The sequence below is a fragment of the Lytechinus pictus genome, chromosome 8, assembly GCF_037042905.1.
Source record: "Lytechinus pictus isolate F3 Inbred chromosome 8, Lp3.0, whole genome shotgun sequence".
NCBI lineage: Eukaryota > Metazoa > Echinodermata > Echinoidea > Temnopleuroida > Toxopneustidae > Lytechinus > Lytechinus pictus.
The window spans coordinates 13,278,369-13,296,229 of record NC_087252.1 but is presented as its reverse complement, the minus strand read 5'-3'; the positions used below and the strand labels follow the sequence as shown (position 1 = coordinate 13,296,229).

At 36.1% G+C, this 17,861-nt stretch overlaps 1 protein-coding gene across 1 annotated transcript; it reads right to left on the bottom strand.

The window, feature by feature from the left end:
* Nucleotides 1–1,695: 1,695 nt before the first annotated feature.
* LOC129266309 (E3 SUMO-protein ligase ZBED1-like) lies at nucleotides 1,696–9,754 on the bottom strand. Its single transcript, XM_054904150.2, has 2 exons — nucleotides 4,821–9,754; nucleotides 1,696–4,197 (listed from the first exon to the last, which is right to left on the bottom strand). The coding sequence occupies exons 1-2, from the start codon at nucleotides 6,294–6,296 to the stop codon at nucleotides 3,514–3,516; spliced, it is 2,160 nt and encodes a 719-aa protein (XP_054760125.2). The 5' UTR covers nucleotides 6,297–9,754; the 3' UTR covers nucleotides 1,696–3,513.
* Nucleotides 9,755–17,861: the final 8,107 nt, after the last annotated feature.

The following is a 17,861-nucleotide window of genomic DNA, read 5'->3' as shown; positions in this document are numbered from 1 at the left end:
TGTGACATCGCGTGGTTTAGATCAACATAATGTTTACTGTTCTATTTGATTATTTATGTTGATGGAAAGACATTTTGCTTGACAAAAGTCTCAGTGGCAGCCATTAAAATCCTGGACAAGAATCTGTCCGATGCCTAATGATGGACTTTCTGGTTCTACATTTATGCACAGTAAAACTGTCCAAGAAATTTCAACAACGTTTTGTATGGAATCAAATTCATAACTGCTTCAATGATTTTCATATCCTTGTTTGTGAGTTTGATAACTGCTCTTGACAGGTCAGCAGTTTTGTTTGCTGTATTTTATAGTGAAGCTGACAGATGATATTGTTGTTCACATTCTCTTTTGCGATACACAAAGTTCTCCAGGCCAGTTGTTAAACAGGGAAGGACTTTTGAATAGCCTAGGCAGATTTGTTGTACATAAGACACCGTTCTCACTACCTTCCTAAAACTAGTTTAGTGGAAACCAGTTTAACGTGTAATGAGAACGGTTGAAGCAATCTTGGAAGCGATATTCCGAACCGGTTCATAAAACCATCTCGCGATGTAGTTTTCAAGATCGCTTTGACTCGTTAAACTAGTTTTAGCGTGAGGACAGAACCGTTCTTCGCACATTTTGAGCGCACTACTCCACACACTGTGTGTAGAATGCCTACGCTGCGGCCCCACTGAGAGCCGTTCCCGTAGCAACAAGATCGCTTTACGTTAAGTGATTTTGAAAACCACTTCTGGGTGATCAATGGGAACGCAAGCAAAGCAATCTTCTAAACTGGTTTCCTGAACTGGTTTCTAGTAAACTAGTTAAATTAGAGAATGTAATGAGAACGAGGTCTTATTCATTCTTCATCATTTAGTTCTGTGCTTTTATTGAGTATTCCAGAACAAATAATGATGATAGCAATGATTATGGTAATATGAAAATTAAACAAATAATTGTGATGATTATGAATAATGATGATGGTGATTATTATGGTAGTGATGATGTTGAATGATACTGATGATGATGACAGTGGTAATTAGGATGATGATGATGATAAATGATGATGATTGATGATGATGATGAGGCCATCATGAGGGTAATGTTTGTGATGATGATGATTGATGATGATGAGGGTGATGTTTGTGATGATGATGAAGAAGGATGATGACGAGGGTGATGTTTGTGATGATGATGAAGAAGGACGATGATTGATGATGACGAGGGTGATGTTTGTGATGATGATGAAGAAGGACGATGATTGATGATGACGAGGGTGATGTTTGTGATGATGATGATGGGGGTGATGTTTGTGATGATGATGATGATGGGGGTGATGTTTGTGATGATGATGGCAGTGGCGACAGTAATGATAATGGGAATTGCAATAGTTTGATCAATCTGAATGGGACTAATGAGTCGTAAAAATTTAATTCAAAATTTTTTTAAAGTACAGTGAGCGCAAGTGGGAATATTTTTGTATTCCACTAAAAGCGTGTCTTGGTCAACAAATATTAAGATTATTCTAATACCGGAAATGTGAACTGTGATCTCTATCATGATTCCTGGTTTTGTCTTGCATATATATATACGCACGACCCTAGTCAGGTCCTAGCAGGTCTGTGAATATTCATTATAAGTCAGTTTGTAACAGATCATGAATATTCATTAGTCAAGATTCAATGCTATTCATTAATTAGTCCATTTTTTTTTTTTACCTCAGTGAGAAGTTAAGTCCTTACTGTGAATAAAAAAAGCAAACCCCCATCATTTGTTGTTTTAGAGATAATCATACAATGAAAAGTGTGTACATGTAACATTGTGCCGTGTAACGTCAGTTACCGCGAAAATGCCCATAAGTCACTTTGTAAGAGGTCATGAATATGCATTATTCAGGATTCAATGCTATGCATTAATTAGTTGATTTTTTTTTACCTCAGTAAGAAGTTAAGAATAATTATATACAATAAGAAGTAGGCATGACAACAATTTCTGTAGAATTCAATTCTTTATTTTAGAAATATGGCTGACCTTTATTATTGCTTCTCGCAACAAAAGAAAATATTTATTTGCACTGTAATAAGCAACAGCGAAACGCAACATCAATGCTTTTTCTTTGAATAAAATAGTTGAAGAATCAGTGTGCTTAAATGCAAAATTTGTTCAAGTTTGCTGATCAGTGATTTAGCTTCTAATTTAGGTAAATTTCTGTGCCTAAGAAGTAAAATATTGTTTGAACCTCAGAAAACTTAAAAGAGATATATATGCTTTAGCATAATAATTGCTTTGACTAATTGGACATGACAGTTGAAAGCGTCCCTAAAATTTGCAAAACAGAATGCTTTGGGGCAACCATCTTTCCTAAAGTTGCCCCAAGATCTGCAACAGACAATATCCAAGGAAATTTAGAAAAACAATGATCTACTGTGCAGCAAAAAGTGAGATATCTTTTGAAAGTATAATTGCTCATTTAGCCAAAAAATTGCCTATGAAATAAGAGAAATAGCCTCCAAAAGTCAGCAGTTGCCAAAAAATTAAAGAATAATTTTGTTTGCTCGGCTTCAACAGAAGAAAACCATCCATGAATTTAAATGGAAATTAGTTTTGTATGGGCCTACTACATGTAGAATAGACATCAAAGTAATAATTCTCATAGACCGAAAATGAACTTTGAAACAAAGAATAAAACCTCTCCTATTTCAGTCATTACTATGAATACAGGTACATAACAGAAAAAATTGTGAACTTCTTTAAAATTCTACTTTACATGAGTAATTATTTTTCTTTAAAAGTTCACTATTCAGTGTACATGAGGGAACATGTGCGCTACCCTGTGGGAAAGGCCTTCATTTAGGAGGGTTTTTTTCCCCCTCAACAAGTTCAATAAGTTTCTAGTTTCTTGGTTAAATTTCTTTGTAAAACAATATTGATGTTGACCAGATTGCTTGAATGTTAAACCATCTGTTTCAAAACTGAAAAGTAACAACCAATTGATGAAATCATACTGGCCTTCTTTTACAGTGGTAATTCTAAAGATTTTAGATGATTGATCAGTTGAAATCACATTACTTCCTATTCGCCTTAATTTCAGTCCGATTACCTGTAACATTGAATCCTCCAGAGCAATTGATTGTGAGGCTGATCATTATGTTTGATCATCTACAGTAATTGTTGCAATCAATTGTAGAATCATCAGCTCCACAGCCATGATCAATTGCTACATTTAAGCTTTATGCAGGGCCCGAAATCAATATCCCTAGTTTCTATACAAACATTACAAAAGAAAATTGATTTATATGTATGTTTTATCATAGTTCATGTGAAATGTTTTCAATTCTTAGAGCAACGGATCGCACAACACTTCTTTCATTTAATACTTGATTATTAATGAACGAAGTGCAAAGAATCAGTTCAGTCACTCTACTCACTCAGAATCATAATAGAGTTGGAAAAAATATTTGACAGTTTCTTGACTCTGATAGTGATCAAGCATGAATAGTTTCTGTTTCATTTTCAAGTTGGCTTGTCAAGTCCCTATTTATTCTGACTCAAGAAGACCAGCATATTTACGTTCTCAGGTGACAGGCAACTTCGCTTTGCTGTTACAACGTTGCCAGACAGGGAAAAGACTCTTTCGGCAGGCACTGCAGTTGCAGGGACACCCAAGTATATCTTGGCTAGATTCTGGAGAATTGGAAAACGGCCACTGTTGGCACGCCACCACGTGAGAGGATTCGTGTTACGGGGTTCCTGCTTCTGCGCGAGGAACTCCTCGAATTCGTCTATCGCTGAATTCTGACGTCGAGCTGGCTCGGCAGCTGTGCCCATTAGGAAATCCAGAACGGAATCGGCCGAAGGTTCCTGATCAGAGCTGCTATCCTGGTCCGCTTTACACCCTTTGGCTTCCTCATGAGCTTTCTGAAGTGTCTCAAGGTGTTTGCGCACCTCGGCCCACACAACTTCCCGGTCATTATGCGAGAGGAACTTGAGATTCTTGTACCTCGGATCAACGGCTGCTGCAATAGCCGCCACACCTGCCTGGAAACCGGGTTGGAGGAACCTGCTCTCGATTTGATTTCTCATAACATTCTTGAACCTAACTATGGCATCTGCTTCTCCCTCTTTCTTCACAAGGTGGTTATGGAGGAGGCCAAAGACAATTGGTAAAGTGATGGATGAGGCAACGTTTTCTTTTGAAGACAAGACGAATGTTGCAACCTAATTAAGACAAATCGCAATAGAAAATGTATCTCAATTAAATGTTTTTAACAGTTTTTTTTTCACTTCTTGATCATTTTTAGCTCTCTTTTGAAATTTGATTTACCTAGGGAATTTTATGGGGAAATCATTGAAAGTTGATTAAAGAATTTTTTTTTTGTATATATATTTTTGGAAATCATGGTTTTCATTAATGTTCACAATATTAACTTTTATTCTTATAGTTTTTTTAATTTCTTCTTAATTTATTAGTAGTATATACTTCTACAAAAAAATTAGCAGTAGTAACATTAAAACAAATATGCTAAGTTGACAAGTTTTGTATAACATGAACATTTAAACATGCCAGCTTGTAGAGTATGTGTGACTTTATAGAGTTTTTGATCTTCAAAACAATGCTCACTATAAAAGGAGAAGTGTATCATCTTTTTCAAAGAAAACAAGGTTTTGGCAATTTTTTGGTTTTGGCAAGTAAAGAGAACCCAAGTATAGAAATTAGAACTGTATTTATTATTTTATATTATAAATATTATTACATGTATTATTATTATTAGTAGTAGTAGTAGTATTTTTATTATTACTATTATTAATTATTATTATTACTATAACTATTGAAACTGTACCTTCAGTGGCTTCAGGCAGTGTTTGACAAGATCCACAAGAGCCCATTGGTCTTCAGTCAGGTCAATCTTGATTTCTTCATCCTGATCCATGAGTCTCTGGTTACTCAGAACTCTTAGAAGCGGCCCTCGCACTTCTGTCAGTCTTTCGAGCATATTAAGGATGGACACCCAGTGTGATGCCACAGACGAAACCAACCCCTTCAGCTCTTGGTCCATGAATTCTTGCTCCTTTCTGAGGGTGTCCGTCGCATCGATGCTGTGATGGAAGTAGCTAACGAGTTGATTGGCGGCTGCAACGAGGTTCAATATTTCCTCATGACTCTGGATTCCGTGATTCACGGCTTCGTGGAGCAGATAGGCTGCACATCCGACATCGAAGGCATCCAAGGCATCTTTTCCGATGTCTGTGATGTTGGGTGAGTTGTCGTTGACGATGGAAGATACCTTGTCCCCCAGCCCCAGGTCCCATTCTTCCAGAACTCGTTTTAGATGATCTGTAAGGATAGCCTTTATGTGATCGCTGGGATCCTCAGTGCTGTTGTCATCGTTGATATCATCAATGGCCAGGGGTGAGGTATCGAGGACTACCGCTTTGTACTGCCATTCTTTATCGACGTAGTGTCCTGTAAGTGTCAAATACTCTTGCATCCCTGAAGCCCAGCAGTCGGTTGAAATAGCAAATGAAGTTGAGTTTGCGATCTCGGCCTTTGCAGTTGCCTTCTTCGCATCGTACAGTAGTTGCAGGTGCACCGTTATAGAACTCTGATTAGGAAGTGAGTATCCCGGTTCTATGTACTTGAGGAGTTCTTGGAAGGACGGCTCTTCGACGAAGCTTACAGGCAAGTTGACATCCGCAATCATGGTTGTAATGTGCCTAGTTATTCCAATCACCCGTTCTGGGCTGCAGCTTTCGCTTTTAGTGTTGGAGGTGAGGAAGGCTTTGAACTGATCCTGATGGGACTTTCGAGGAGTCAGACCAGGAGTTGTGCTTGGATCGGGATTGGTCGATGGATGCTTAAGTTGGAGGTGATTTATCATGCTCCCCGTCGATGCATGGTATGCAAGCTCAACCTGGCAGTGTCTGCATCGCGTGGTTCTGCAGCCGACTTTGTCAAAGTGATTCCACACGTAACTCCTCATCTTAATCTTGGCCTTAGGGGGCAGGTCGGTCGTTGCGGCCATGGTCACTGGTTCAGGCATGGTGACCGGCCCAGGAGATTCTTGTGAAGGGCCACTGCTCTCCTGATGATAGAAGTCTTTGCGAGGGGCCTTCCCACCACCATCCTCGCGAGCACCAGCCGAGGATTCACTAGAGCCTGGTACCCGTAAGGGATGCTTATGGAGCATGTGGTTAATCATGCTCCCTGTTGAGTTATGGTATGCCAGCTCGGTCCTGCAAAGTCTGCATCTTACTGTTTTGCGAGTTGCTCTGTTGATACCAACTTTGTCAAAGTGTTCCCAGACAAAACTCTTCATTTTCGTTCAGCTAGAAATGATGATAAACGAGCAACATCAGAATAAGGAAAATAACTTTTATTGGAAGACAGTAAAGCCAACTTCACTTGACAAGCTAAATTCTCAACAATGCAATGACTACACTGAGAAAGAATAAGGCTCTGTGTGTGCTCAATAGCTAAACTACATGGATTGCAAGCCTAGCCGTGTACTCGTCCAGTGTACAATTAAACGTCTGCCTCCATTCTTCAACTACACGGCCGTTTACTGTACTGTACATAGCCATGTACAAAAGTCTATTGATACACACATGCACACACACACACAATAACAATACACTGTGCATTCTATTCATACCATGCTAAAAGTTCAACTTGTTAGTCTTCAGGCACAGACCTCTATTTGCTCTAAAGTTTATGCCCGGTCTTAGTATCACAAGTGCCGACTTTCTATGTCAATTTCATGCAATAATGGTTTTATATGTTCCATGAGGAATTCAATGAGGATTTCGATTACTTGAGAGAAAAATCCAAATCAGGCCTACATTTTACAATATTAGGAAATGTGTGTCACTCTATTAATCAGGAAGCATGTTTGTATTGGTGTTTTGAACTGAGTTATGTTTGTGATTCTAGCTATAGAAAATGATTTGAATGCACCCCCTAGAAACTGTTATTTGAGTGTCATGTCTGGACTGTATTTTGAGTTTGTTTTTGTCTCGCCTGCATAGCAGAGCGAGACTATAGGCGCCGCTTTTCCGACGGCGGCGGCGGCGGCGTCAACTTCAAATCTTAACCTAAGGTTAAGTTTTTGAAATGACATCATAACATAGAAAGTATATGGACCTAGTTCATGAAACTTGGACATGAGGTTAATCAAGTATTACTAAACATCCTGCCTGAGTTTCAGGTCACATGACCAAGGTCAAAGGTCATTTAGGGTCAATGAACTTAGACCATGTTGGGAGAATTATTTTTAAAATCTTAACCGAAGGTTAAGTTTTTGAAATGACATCATGACTTAGAAAGTATATGGACCTAGTTCATGAAACTTGGGCATAAGCTTAATCAAGTATTAATGAACATCCTGCTCGAGTTTCAGGTCACGTGACCAAGGTCAAAGGTCATTTAGGGTCAATGAACTTTGGTCAAGTTGAGGGTATTTGTTGAATTACTATCATAACTTTGAAAATGTATGGATCTAGTTCATGAAACTTGGACATGAGGTTAATCAAGTATGAGTGAACATCCTGCCTGAGTTTCAGGTCACATGACCAAGGTCAAAGGTCATTTAGGGTCAATGAACTTTGGCCAAGTTGGGGGTATTTGTTGAATTACCATCATAACTTTGAATATTTAAGGATCTAGTTCATGAAACTTGGACATTAGGTTAATCAAGTACCACTGAATATTCTGTGTGAGTGTCAGGTCACATGACCATGGTCAATGGTCATTTAAGGTCAATAAACTTTGGCCGTGTTGGGGGTATTTGTTAAATTACCATCCTAACTCTGAAAGTTTATGGATCTAGTTCATAAAACTTGGACATAAGAGTAATCAAGTATCACTGAATATCCTGTACGAGTTTCAGGTCACATGACCATGGTCAAAGGTCATTAAAGGTCAATGAACTTTGGCCGTGTAGGGGGTATTTGTTGAATTACCATCCTAACTCTGAAGTTTATGGATCTATTTCATAAAACTTGGGATATAAGAGTAATCAAGTATCACTGAACATCCCCTGTGAGTTTCAGGTCACAAAACCAAGGTCAAAGGTCAGTTAAGGTCAATAAACGTAGGCCATGTTGGGGTAATTGTTGAATTGCCATCATAACTTTGAAAGTTTATGGATAGAGTGAATGAAATGTGGACATGGGTGTAGTTGACAAGTCTTAAGTCACCGTTCAAATGTCATCTATGGTCAATGAACGTGGTATTATGTCATTATATGAATGGTGTTTTTGTGAATGATTATTTTATAGTAGTTTTCAAAGTTAGCACTGCTGCTATATTAAATCGCGTAATGCAGGCGAGACTGCCAGAGGCGTTCCACTTGTTATGAATGGAAATGATGGAAGTTACAAAATAGAAACCAATCCAAAAATAACAGACCACTGAAACAGATCCCAAGGTCTATTCATGTATGTTTTTGTAATTTCTACTGGGCCTGTTAATATATTCTGTAAATAATTCAATTCAAGTAAATTCACAATTTCATATGGACCTGTATTTCATTCTCAGTTTTTAAGAATACAAAGAAAATGTGAATTATTTATAAGCAAAGGTAAAAATGAGAACGGAATGGGGGAACTGCATAGAATGCCTCATATAGAGAAAGGGCATTATCTAGTCTAATTTCAATTCTTTCAATAGAAATAAACATTGGTTGTACAGCTACTAAATAGAATATAAATACAGAAGTACAGTGCAATCAAATTTGTAGAATATGTAGATGCTAAAAGGCACTGGGGTTTTTCCGTGACGTCATAGTATTCAAGTGGGGGATGAAACAATAGATCACCCCCCCCCCCCCCTTGAACGATAGATTCACAACACAAATTAAAAGGGTACTTTTATTGAGTTGATGAAATAATCTGGGAGGTTTTCAATTCCCAAATATCAATGGTTATTTACAAGTAAAGGAAGAATAAATGAATATAATGGAGGATTTCACAGGAATGTTTTCCTTTATCTCAGTGTGAATAGAATTGTTTGAATGTTGAAGCAAACTTGTGTTCTACATTTATTGACGTGCAAGAGCATAGAAAAATTACTTCTGATGGAATTTGGGGCATACTGGTTAAAGTTCTGCTTGTTTGTTAATGTGTGCAGGGGTCAACTGAACAATTGACCTCACATTTTATCAACAGGAACTTGACTGTCTAAACTAATATTTGCAGGAGATATCCCCTCATTCACTTAAAATTGAACTATTACACATAAGAAAAAATGTAAAAAAGAACTTTGAATGTATTGGCACAGAGTAACAAAGTTTGTGTGGTGGAAATTTGGAGATGCCTGTTTGCTCAAGAATGTTGTATCATTGTATGGAATGAATATTGCCCTCAGTTTGTGAGGAAGGTGCATGAAGAGATGGACTTTCCTAGAAGTGAGTAACTGCTTAAACGTTTATGAAAAAAAATGCTCAGACCTATTTGTTTAAATCTATTGTTGATCAATATTGCTTGTCTTCAGAGTATGAGCCTGATGTTCCACCGCCTCTGCTTGTCTTATAAAGATAATTTAATCATTTTAATGTGTAAGTTAATAATCTGTGTAAGTGCAAGTGAAAGATAAAGATTTATTTTTGTTTGGTAGGCCTCTATAGAATGCCTGCTTTCACAAACTTTGCTCACTCTCCTGAAACCGACAAGAGCATACTTGTCGAAACGTTGAGTTTGGGTGGTCCTTTTCAGGACCGACATTTTCCCAAGAAAGATACATGAAACATTTTACACTGTTGTTGATATCATTACATGTATATGCAAAAAAAGAAATAGATTATTCGATCGTTCAATACTTTGAATAAAGTTTAAAGATAGAGAGATTGGGAATATTATTGCAGCACTGATAAATGAACATAGATTTTGGACTCCCAAGAATCCAAACGTATCATCTTATCATACAGAGTATCATACGAACCTGTATTGAGATTGAGTGTGGTTCATATCACATTTGTCTAATATCTGATCCTGACGTGAAGAATGCCGGTGTAATCAGCTGGTGAAAGCAGGAATCTTTCTCCTTCAGAAACCTTCACCTGCCTATGAGCAGCGATGGGGGACGTCATCATGTCCCACCCTCAAATTATCAAAATTTTAATGACATTGCTGTGCTTGCCCCCACCCTCCTCCTCATCTACCCCCCCCCTCTACCCCCCTGCTTCTCACAATGACCCTTCGTATCCTCTCTTTTTTTGCCTCTCATATCGTTCCTTTGCAACATGTTTTGATTTTTCTGTTCCAATGATTCATCACTTTCCATTTTCTGCCTCTTTCATTCCTCTTTATTTCATCAATCATATATAACAGAATAATAAATTATAATAATGTGACTTATAAAGCACCAAATCCACTCTGCAGAGTGCTCGATCAAGGCGCATAAAGAGCTAAGAGTTAAATAAAATAAGTTTTTAGAAGATTTTTGAAAGTTTCGACAGAGGTATATTTTTTTATATGTCTTCAGGAAGGCTATTCCACAAAGTAGGGCATGCAAAAGCAAATGATCTTTTCCCCAGAACATAAAAATATGTTTCTAAGCGGGTGTTCATCTGAAGTTTTAATGGAATATTTTTGTTTTAAGTTATGATCACTTTTTAAAAAGCCTGTTCTTGATTATTTTAGGCCAGTTTTTCAATTAATTCTTTCTGTCATCTCTGTATAGAATACTGAAAAAGTAATGCAACGGAAACTAGATCATGATGTTTTCAAATTACGCATGTTTATTCACTAAATTTGTAAAGACCACCAGTATTTCAAGAAGCTAGGGAAAATACCTCTACTATTCTAAATAAAAGTTAGAATAGACCCATGGATCAACAAATAGATTATAAGAGAAAAAACACAATTTATCATGGCAACAATTGTCAAAACTAGATTGCCTATATTCAAACAACAACAACAACATAGTTTTTAAGTTTGACCATTCATCCTTCATTGTGACAATGCAATATAACCTGCCATTTGAGGTTTTATGTGGATTAACTTCTGATGTATTTCTTCTTTGGTCTGTAATCTTCTCTTTGCAATGTTTGTCTACCAATCCCACTCATAGAGAAGTAAATAATTGCTTTTGGTGTTAACCTCAATTAGTCTTTTCTGTCAGACCCTTAACTTCATGTAAACTTTTTCAAAACAATCTTGGAATGGTCTTACTTGATTTTTGATATTTAAAGTAAAACATTTCTGTTGTGTTTCATTAGCAAGATAACTTCATTCAAAACATTCACTAAAATTCACTAAATCTAAATCAAATACCTTCTCTCAAAATTTTGCAATTATAATAAAATTATTCTTTAATGAAGTTATATATCAGTGGTTCTTTTATGAGACTAGATATGCACTTGTTTCTATTGCCTATGCAAACATGTGTGTGAACAAATACACCAATGTCAAAGTCATAACAAACCTCTATACATGCACATGCATCAATTAATGGAAGGACGTTTGAATAAATGCATATAGATCCACTACTTTTATATCACTCTTATACAGGCTCTATTCAATTTCTTGGGATTGGGTGAAACGTGCATACGTGTATAAACAACTTTTCAAACATTTTTTTTTTCATTACAGGTAAATACATGGAAAATGAATTGCTTGATTCATTTTAGTTTACATCTTTCTTCAGAAGAAGTTTATTTTCACTAGTGAGACTGATTATAACGATCACTATGATTATATTAAAGGGGAATCCAGCCTTGGCTATAAAATGTTGTGTAGGGAAGGAGAAAAATAAATTAAACAGAATGGTGAAAGTTTGAAAGAAATCGGACAAGCAATAAGAAAGTTATAGCTGCTTTAAAATTGAGATCACTAATACTATGTAGATTTCAAATTGGCAACTGAGTAAGTAAATTATGACAAGGGGCAAGGACAACTTTCCCATAGGCCATGTACTTTATTATCAGGATTTTGTGGTTTTCTCCTAAGTACCCATTCCCCTGGGGCAGTAATCTAAATATAACCCAGGTAGTATATTGTTTTATGTCCTCATGAAAGAAAAATATAATTTGAAATAAAACTTTTGGGGAAAATAACATTTTAGCCATAATATGTATTGGAGTACATGGAAGAGTAGTCCTTGCCTTACATCACTATGACTTCCCATATGCGGCCAATTTGAAGTCTCCATGGGTATAGTGATTACCAATATTTATAACTTTTAAAAATTCATAACTTTCTTGTTGTTTGTCCAATATTGTTCAAACTTTCACCTATCAACTTGTCTGATTTTTCTTTTCCTTATAAAAACAAGTTTTTATTTGGGTTGGATTCCCCTTTAAATAATAACTGATATCCACCCTCGTATTAATATTTTACCTGTCGTCTTGTGCAAGATTTTCCTGGTTTAAGTGCCTGTCTACATGCATGTCTTGAGCTTTTGTCCATTCTTCACAAATTTGTGCGCCTTTCTCTTTCTCCCACTCACTCAGTTTTTGTTTTTTTATCTATCATTCTATCATCTCCCTGCTTAGTTAATATTGCTTTTTATATTTGTATGTCCAAAGTTCAGGAGACATAGCTTTCACACTCAGCTGTGACTTGACACCAATTTATCAACCCTGTATTACAGTTTATATAGAGAAACTGTCACAGATGGCAGATAGCTCTGTTCACACGAAATGTGATATATATTTCATTTTAAACCATTAACTTTATGGGAAAAGGTTGGTTGTCTAAACTAAAGCGTTGATTGAGGGTCAGTGATATGAAATATACACTCTAAATTTCAAGGACTTAGAATAAATCCAGATCGGCTGTGAATGGTGACCAGCCAAATTTTGGATTTATTTTCAATCTTTAGGATTAACTTGTAAATCTCAAATGATTAAAATTCAATTTTTTTAGCATTATTTTAAATCCCAATGGTTTGACTCTTAATCTAATATTCAGCTGGTCACTATTCACAGCTGATCTGGATTTATTTTAAATCCTTGGAATTTAGAGTGTAGGCTATGTTCTAGCATATCATCTGACATTCACACAAAAATGTAGTGGACATTGAATCTCTTTTCAACTGTAACAATTCAAATTTTGAAATGTTGACAACCCTGTGTACATAAATGTGTAGAAAATCTTACGAGGGACCAACATATTAACTTTAAAGGTCAAGTCCACCCCAGAAAATTGTTGATTTGAATCGATAGAGAAAAATCAAACAAACATAACGCTGCAAATTTCATCGAAATCGGATGTAAAATCAAAAAGTTATGACATTTTTAAGTTTCGCAATTTTTCACAAAATAGTTAAGTGCACAACTCAGTGACATGCAAATGAGAGAGACAATGATGTCCATCACTCACTATTTCTTTTGTTTTTTATTGTTTGAATAATACAATATTTTAATTTTTACAAATTTGACAATAAGGACCAACTTAACTTAACGATAAACTGTTAAAATAATGGTAATTCTACATGTTCAGGGATAAATAAAACTTTGTTTCACTTGACAAAGAGGAGAAAATTTGAATATTTCATATTTCATATAATAAAATACAAAAGAAATAGTGAGTGGGTGACGTCATCAGTCTGCCAATTTGCATACCACCCAGGATGTGCATATAACTGTTTTGTGAAATTAAGCGAAACTTTAAAATGTCATAACTTTCTTATTTTACTTCCGATTTTGATGAAATTTTTAGTGTTATGCTTGTTGGATTTTTCTTTTTTTATTCGAATCAACTTTTTGTTGGGGTGGACTTGTCCTTTAATGAGTTGACTGCCGTGTGAACATAGCCCCATGTGGCAGAGATATTATTAGTGGAAGCTATCTGGTAATAATTATTGAATGTCATCTGTGGGTTTGATAAGATAGTAGGATAATGTTTACAACATGAGTGCACTCTGATGTGCCTATGACATAGAACATCCCATTCATGGCTTGAAATTTGGTTTCTGTGCTCAGAAGTGAACAAATGGGCCCGTATTCTGAAGCCGGGTTTAACTTAAACTCAGGTTTAAAGTTGTGGTTTAAGTATGGACAGCCAATTGTTACATGAATCACAAACGGTAGAGATATCATGTTTCAACTCATTTGGCTCTCAAATCATTCATAATTGTCTAGGAAGTATAAAAAGGTGATTGTCTTCACCATCAATGAATCAGGAAAGAGCACAGTAAACATAAGAAACATACAATGTAATAAATAATTTGACATATTTGGCTACCCATAATTTTAGCACAGAGTTAGACCATGGTCTAAGTTAAACCTGACTTCAGAATACGGGCCATGGAGTCCTTGTTGAAATGGAGATCGATCTGTAAGATTTTCTTTGGAAAATCAGTTGTTTATGATCATGTCTTAAAATTTAATTTAATTATGCACTTCTTTCTTTTTTTGTTGTTGTACGTTTAGGCCTCTTATTAGGTAAAAAAAGACAAAATATTAACAGAAATTACATGTTGAAATATTCTTTGAAAAGTCATGCATTTTGAATAATCTTGAAATTGCAATGACCATTTTAACACAGTTACATGTATATTATTCTGCATCATTTCATGCAACATTGGTGGACTTTGTGATATTTTAGAAAATTTTGTCAATTGTTCATTTTTTGGAGTGAATGATACAAGCAGAAAGAGGTATATTGGGCTTACATAAGATTTCTTAGGCAAATTATATCAATACATCTAGCTTATATTAAGTTTCAGAAAGAACTTTCTTTCCAATATTCTAACTGCCCTGGTAACAGCAAGGTTAAACAGCAAATCAAAATTATGGTTTCAGACAGGATTACCATACAAAGTTTCCATAGTCTTCTGAGATGTTACCTAGAGGCTCTACACAGAGTACATGTAAGTGCTATTATTAAACTCATGATTTCATATTTTTGACCCACTACATTATTTTTTTTCAAATCTTCATTCCATTTCCATTCAAAACATAATACAAAGTAATATAAAGTAATACAAATCAAGTACAATTTTACAGACGAGCATTCTTACTTCGTAAAACAAAAAAACAGTGAGCATAAATGGAAATGAGGGGGGTCCACTAAAAAGCAAAGCTTGTAAAGTGTGGATCCCCTTGGAAATGAAGAACATATATTATACTTATTCATATATGCGTATATATACAGGAAAGAAAAAAGAGAAGGAACAAAAATGTCGAAATCATATATATGTTACATGTACGAGACAGTAAAGATAATAAGAGGAAGACCTGGATGGTGTGTTACACAGTAATTTAGGTTTAATTGAGCTGTTATTTGCTGCTAGCTCCCCTGTACATGATTTCCTTTTTCTTCATATCAGCGGGAAGTCAGAGTTTCCAGTTAAACATCTCTTTATCACGCCATGAATGCTACGGCACACGCTATGAATCTGACTCCAGGACCCCGTCTTACAAAATAATAGAACACAATAAGCCAGTTCATAGTTCCTTTCTGCGCATGATCAAAAGATTCTACGCATGATCAGAGGAAGGTCATTTGTACTAAAGTGACATGGTGGTTTAAAATCTAATGAGATAAGCACCAACTTTGATATCTTGATTATTCATATATTCTTTTGAATAGAGGTATTCATTTACATCCACAAAAAACAACAATGCGTCCACGAACACTGGTATATCACTGTTTGCCAAGTACATTGTGCAACATGCTATGATATGCATTCAAAGTAGGAATGCAACAAATACATTCATACATGTAAAGTGTCCATTGGTGTGCTATTCTAGTCACCTGGTTTATTAAATTTCTTCATTCTGCCATGTAAGGCAAGCTTACGTAATATCTTGCTTTGAAATCTGCCTATCATGATGAAAAAAATGAAAGGCCATTTGACCAAAATTGTCCATGATGTAACTACGAACTAGTCTATTGACCTGATCAACCTCAAGTATATGGAAATCCATCAATGTCATAATTTTTATTTCTTTATGAAATTTGCTCAATGTCCTTTGATGACAAAGCCGAGTAGTACACTTAATTGTCAGGAAAACGTTGAATGTATGAATACACATCATATCTAGAAAATATTTTGAACAAACAAGTATTTTAGACGTTGATGTTGCTGGCTCTCCATGGTTGCGATTGATTGGATCAATCACAACTCTTTGTAAGACAGGCCCCAGACCGATCAAAGAAAGACACTGTTCTCATTATACTTTCTGAAACTAGTGTATTTAAAACCAGTCCAGGAAACCAGTTTGGAAGGTGGCTTTGCTAGCGTTCCCACCTGATCGCCCGAAAGTGGTTTTCAAGACCTTGTGTGGAGTAGCGCTCTCAAAATGTGCGAAGATTGGTTCCGAACGAGGCAAAGCGATCTTGAAAACTGCACTGCAAGGTTGTTTACCGAACCGGTTTGGAAGATCGCTCCCAAGACCGCTGGGACTGTTCTCATTACACATTAAACTAGTTTCCAGTGAACTATTTTTATTTTAGGACGGTAGTGAGAATGGGGTCTTATTGCCTTATTTCCATTGGCATATCAGGGTTGGTTTGAAGTCGGTTCCGTTTTGTGTGACTGTGGCCTAATATTCTATCATGATCCTTGCTAGGCACGGCTTGAAACCTCCAGACTTGCTTTGTCATGCTCGACTTGCCAGGGTTATTTCGTACAGACCTGTGCCGAGCTGTTAGTCACCGAATCACCATTCCATTTAACTGGTTTGTCTCATACATTACTATTTATTTCATAAGTTCAGTTTGTACATAAATGCCAGGCCTGAAAGCTATAGACCCTCCTCCTTTTGATTGAAGTTGATGTCACTGAAAATGTGCAATTTTTTTTACTGTTGTGGTGCCTTTATCGTAAATTATGTGATTTTGCCCTTATTAGTATATTACAAAAAGTGTCCCGCTCCAAAGTTGCCTTGCCCCTCCTAAATAAATTAAAGGCCTGTTCTGCCCTTTTATGAGTAGTTAACCAGAATTTGTAGGCTTTTATGCAGATAATGAACATTTTCTAGTTTGAATTTTTCTAACAGGGCGTTGTTGAAAGCTTTACATTTCACTTGGACTATCTAACTTTAGTCCCAAATATGCATTTCTTATGGTTAAGAGAGAAATCAAAATTCTTTTGACTTCGGGAATTTCATTGATTGCAACTTTGTGCCCCTACTCCCCCTAGTTGTGTGTGATTTGAGTCAATTTTTGGATATTGTTCTACTGTAGTTTAAAAAATTCAAAGCAAGCACATGACATACTTATCACTTTCATAGCCAACACTAACAAATGCTTAACGGTTGAGTCTTAACCTTGAAACACAATTCGAAAGTGAAACGTTCTCAGGATGGTTGTGAAAATGGTGGAAATATGATAAAGGAGGCTGTCGATAGTCAATACGTACTTTTGAAAGTTCTATTTCCTCTTTGTCCTATATCTGTCTCATTGGTTCATTGAATGAGATTCTAATCGAAACAACATTTTGACAGCCCGTTGAGCATGAAGAATACAAAACATTCCCTTTCCAGTGACAAACCTCCCACTTCACTGGACAAACTTAGAATGAAAGAAATGGGAAGTGAATGAATTTAAGGGATGGTCCTGGCTGAAGATATTTCTATCTCAATAAATAGAGTGAAATTTACAGAGCAAACTGCTGAAAATTTGATCAAACTTGGATAACAAATAACAAAGTTATTGAATTTCAAAGATTTGCATGATTCTGGTGAAACAGTTCTAGGCATGTTGTCATGAATATTCATTAGGTGGGCTGATGATATCATATCCCCACTTGTTCTTTTGGCTTTTATTATAGGAAATAAGGTAACTTATGAAAAAAATTATACCAAGAACTAAAGCAATTGGATTGACAACTGATTAAGTGTATAGTTATTTATTGCTGCAACTTATTTCATCACAATCAATGGAGACACATCATTTACACATGTATGAAAAAATGAAACATCATGTATTAACAT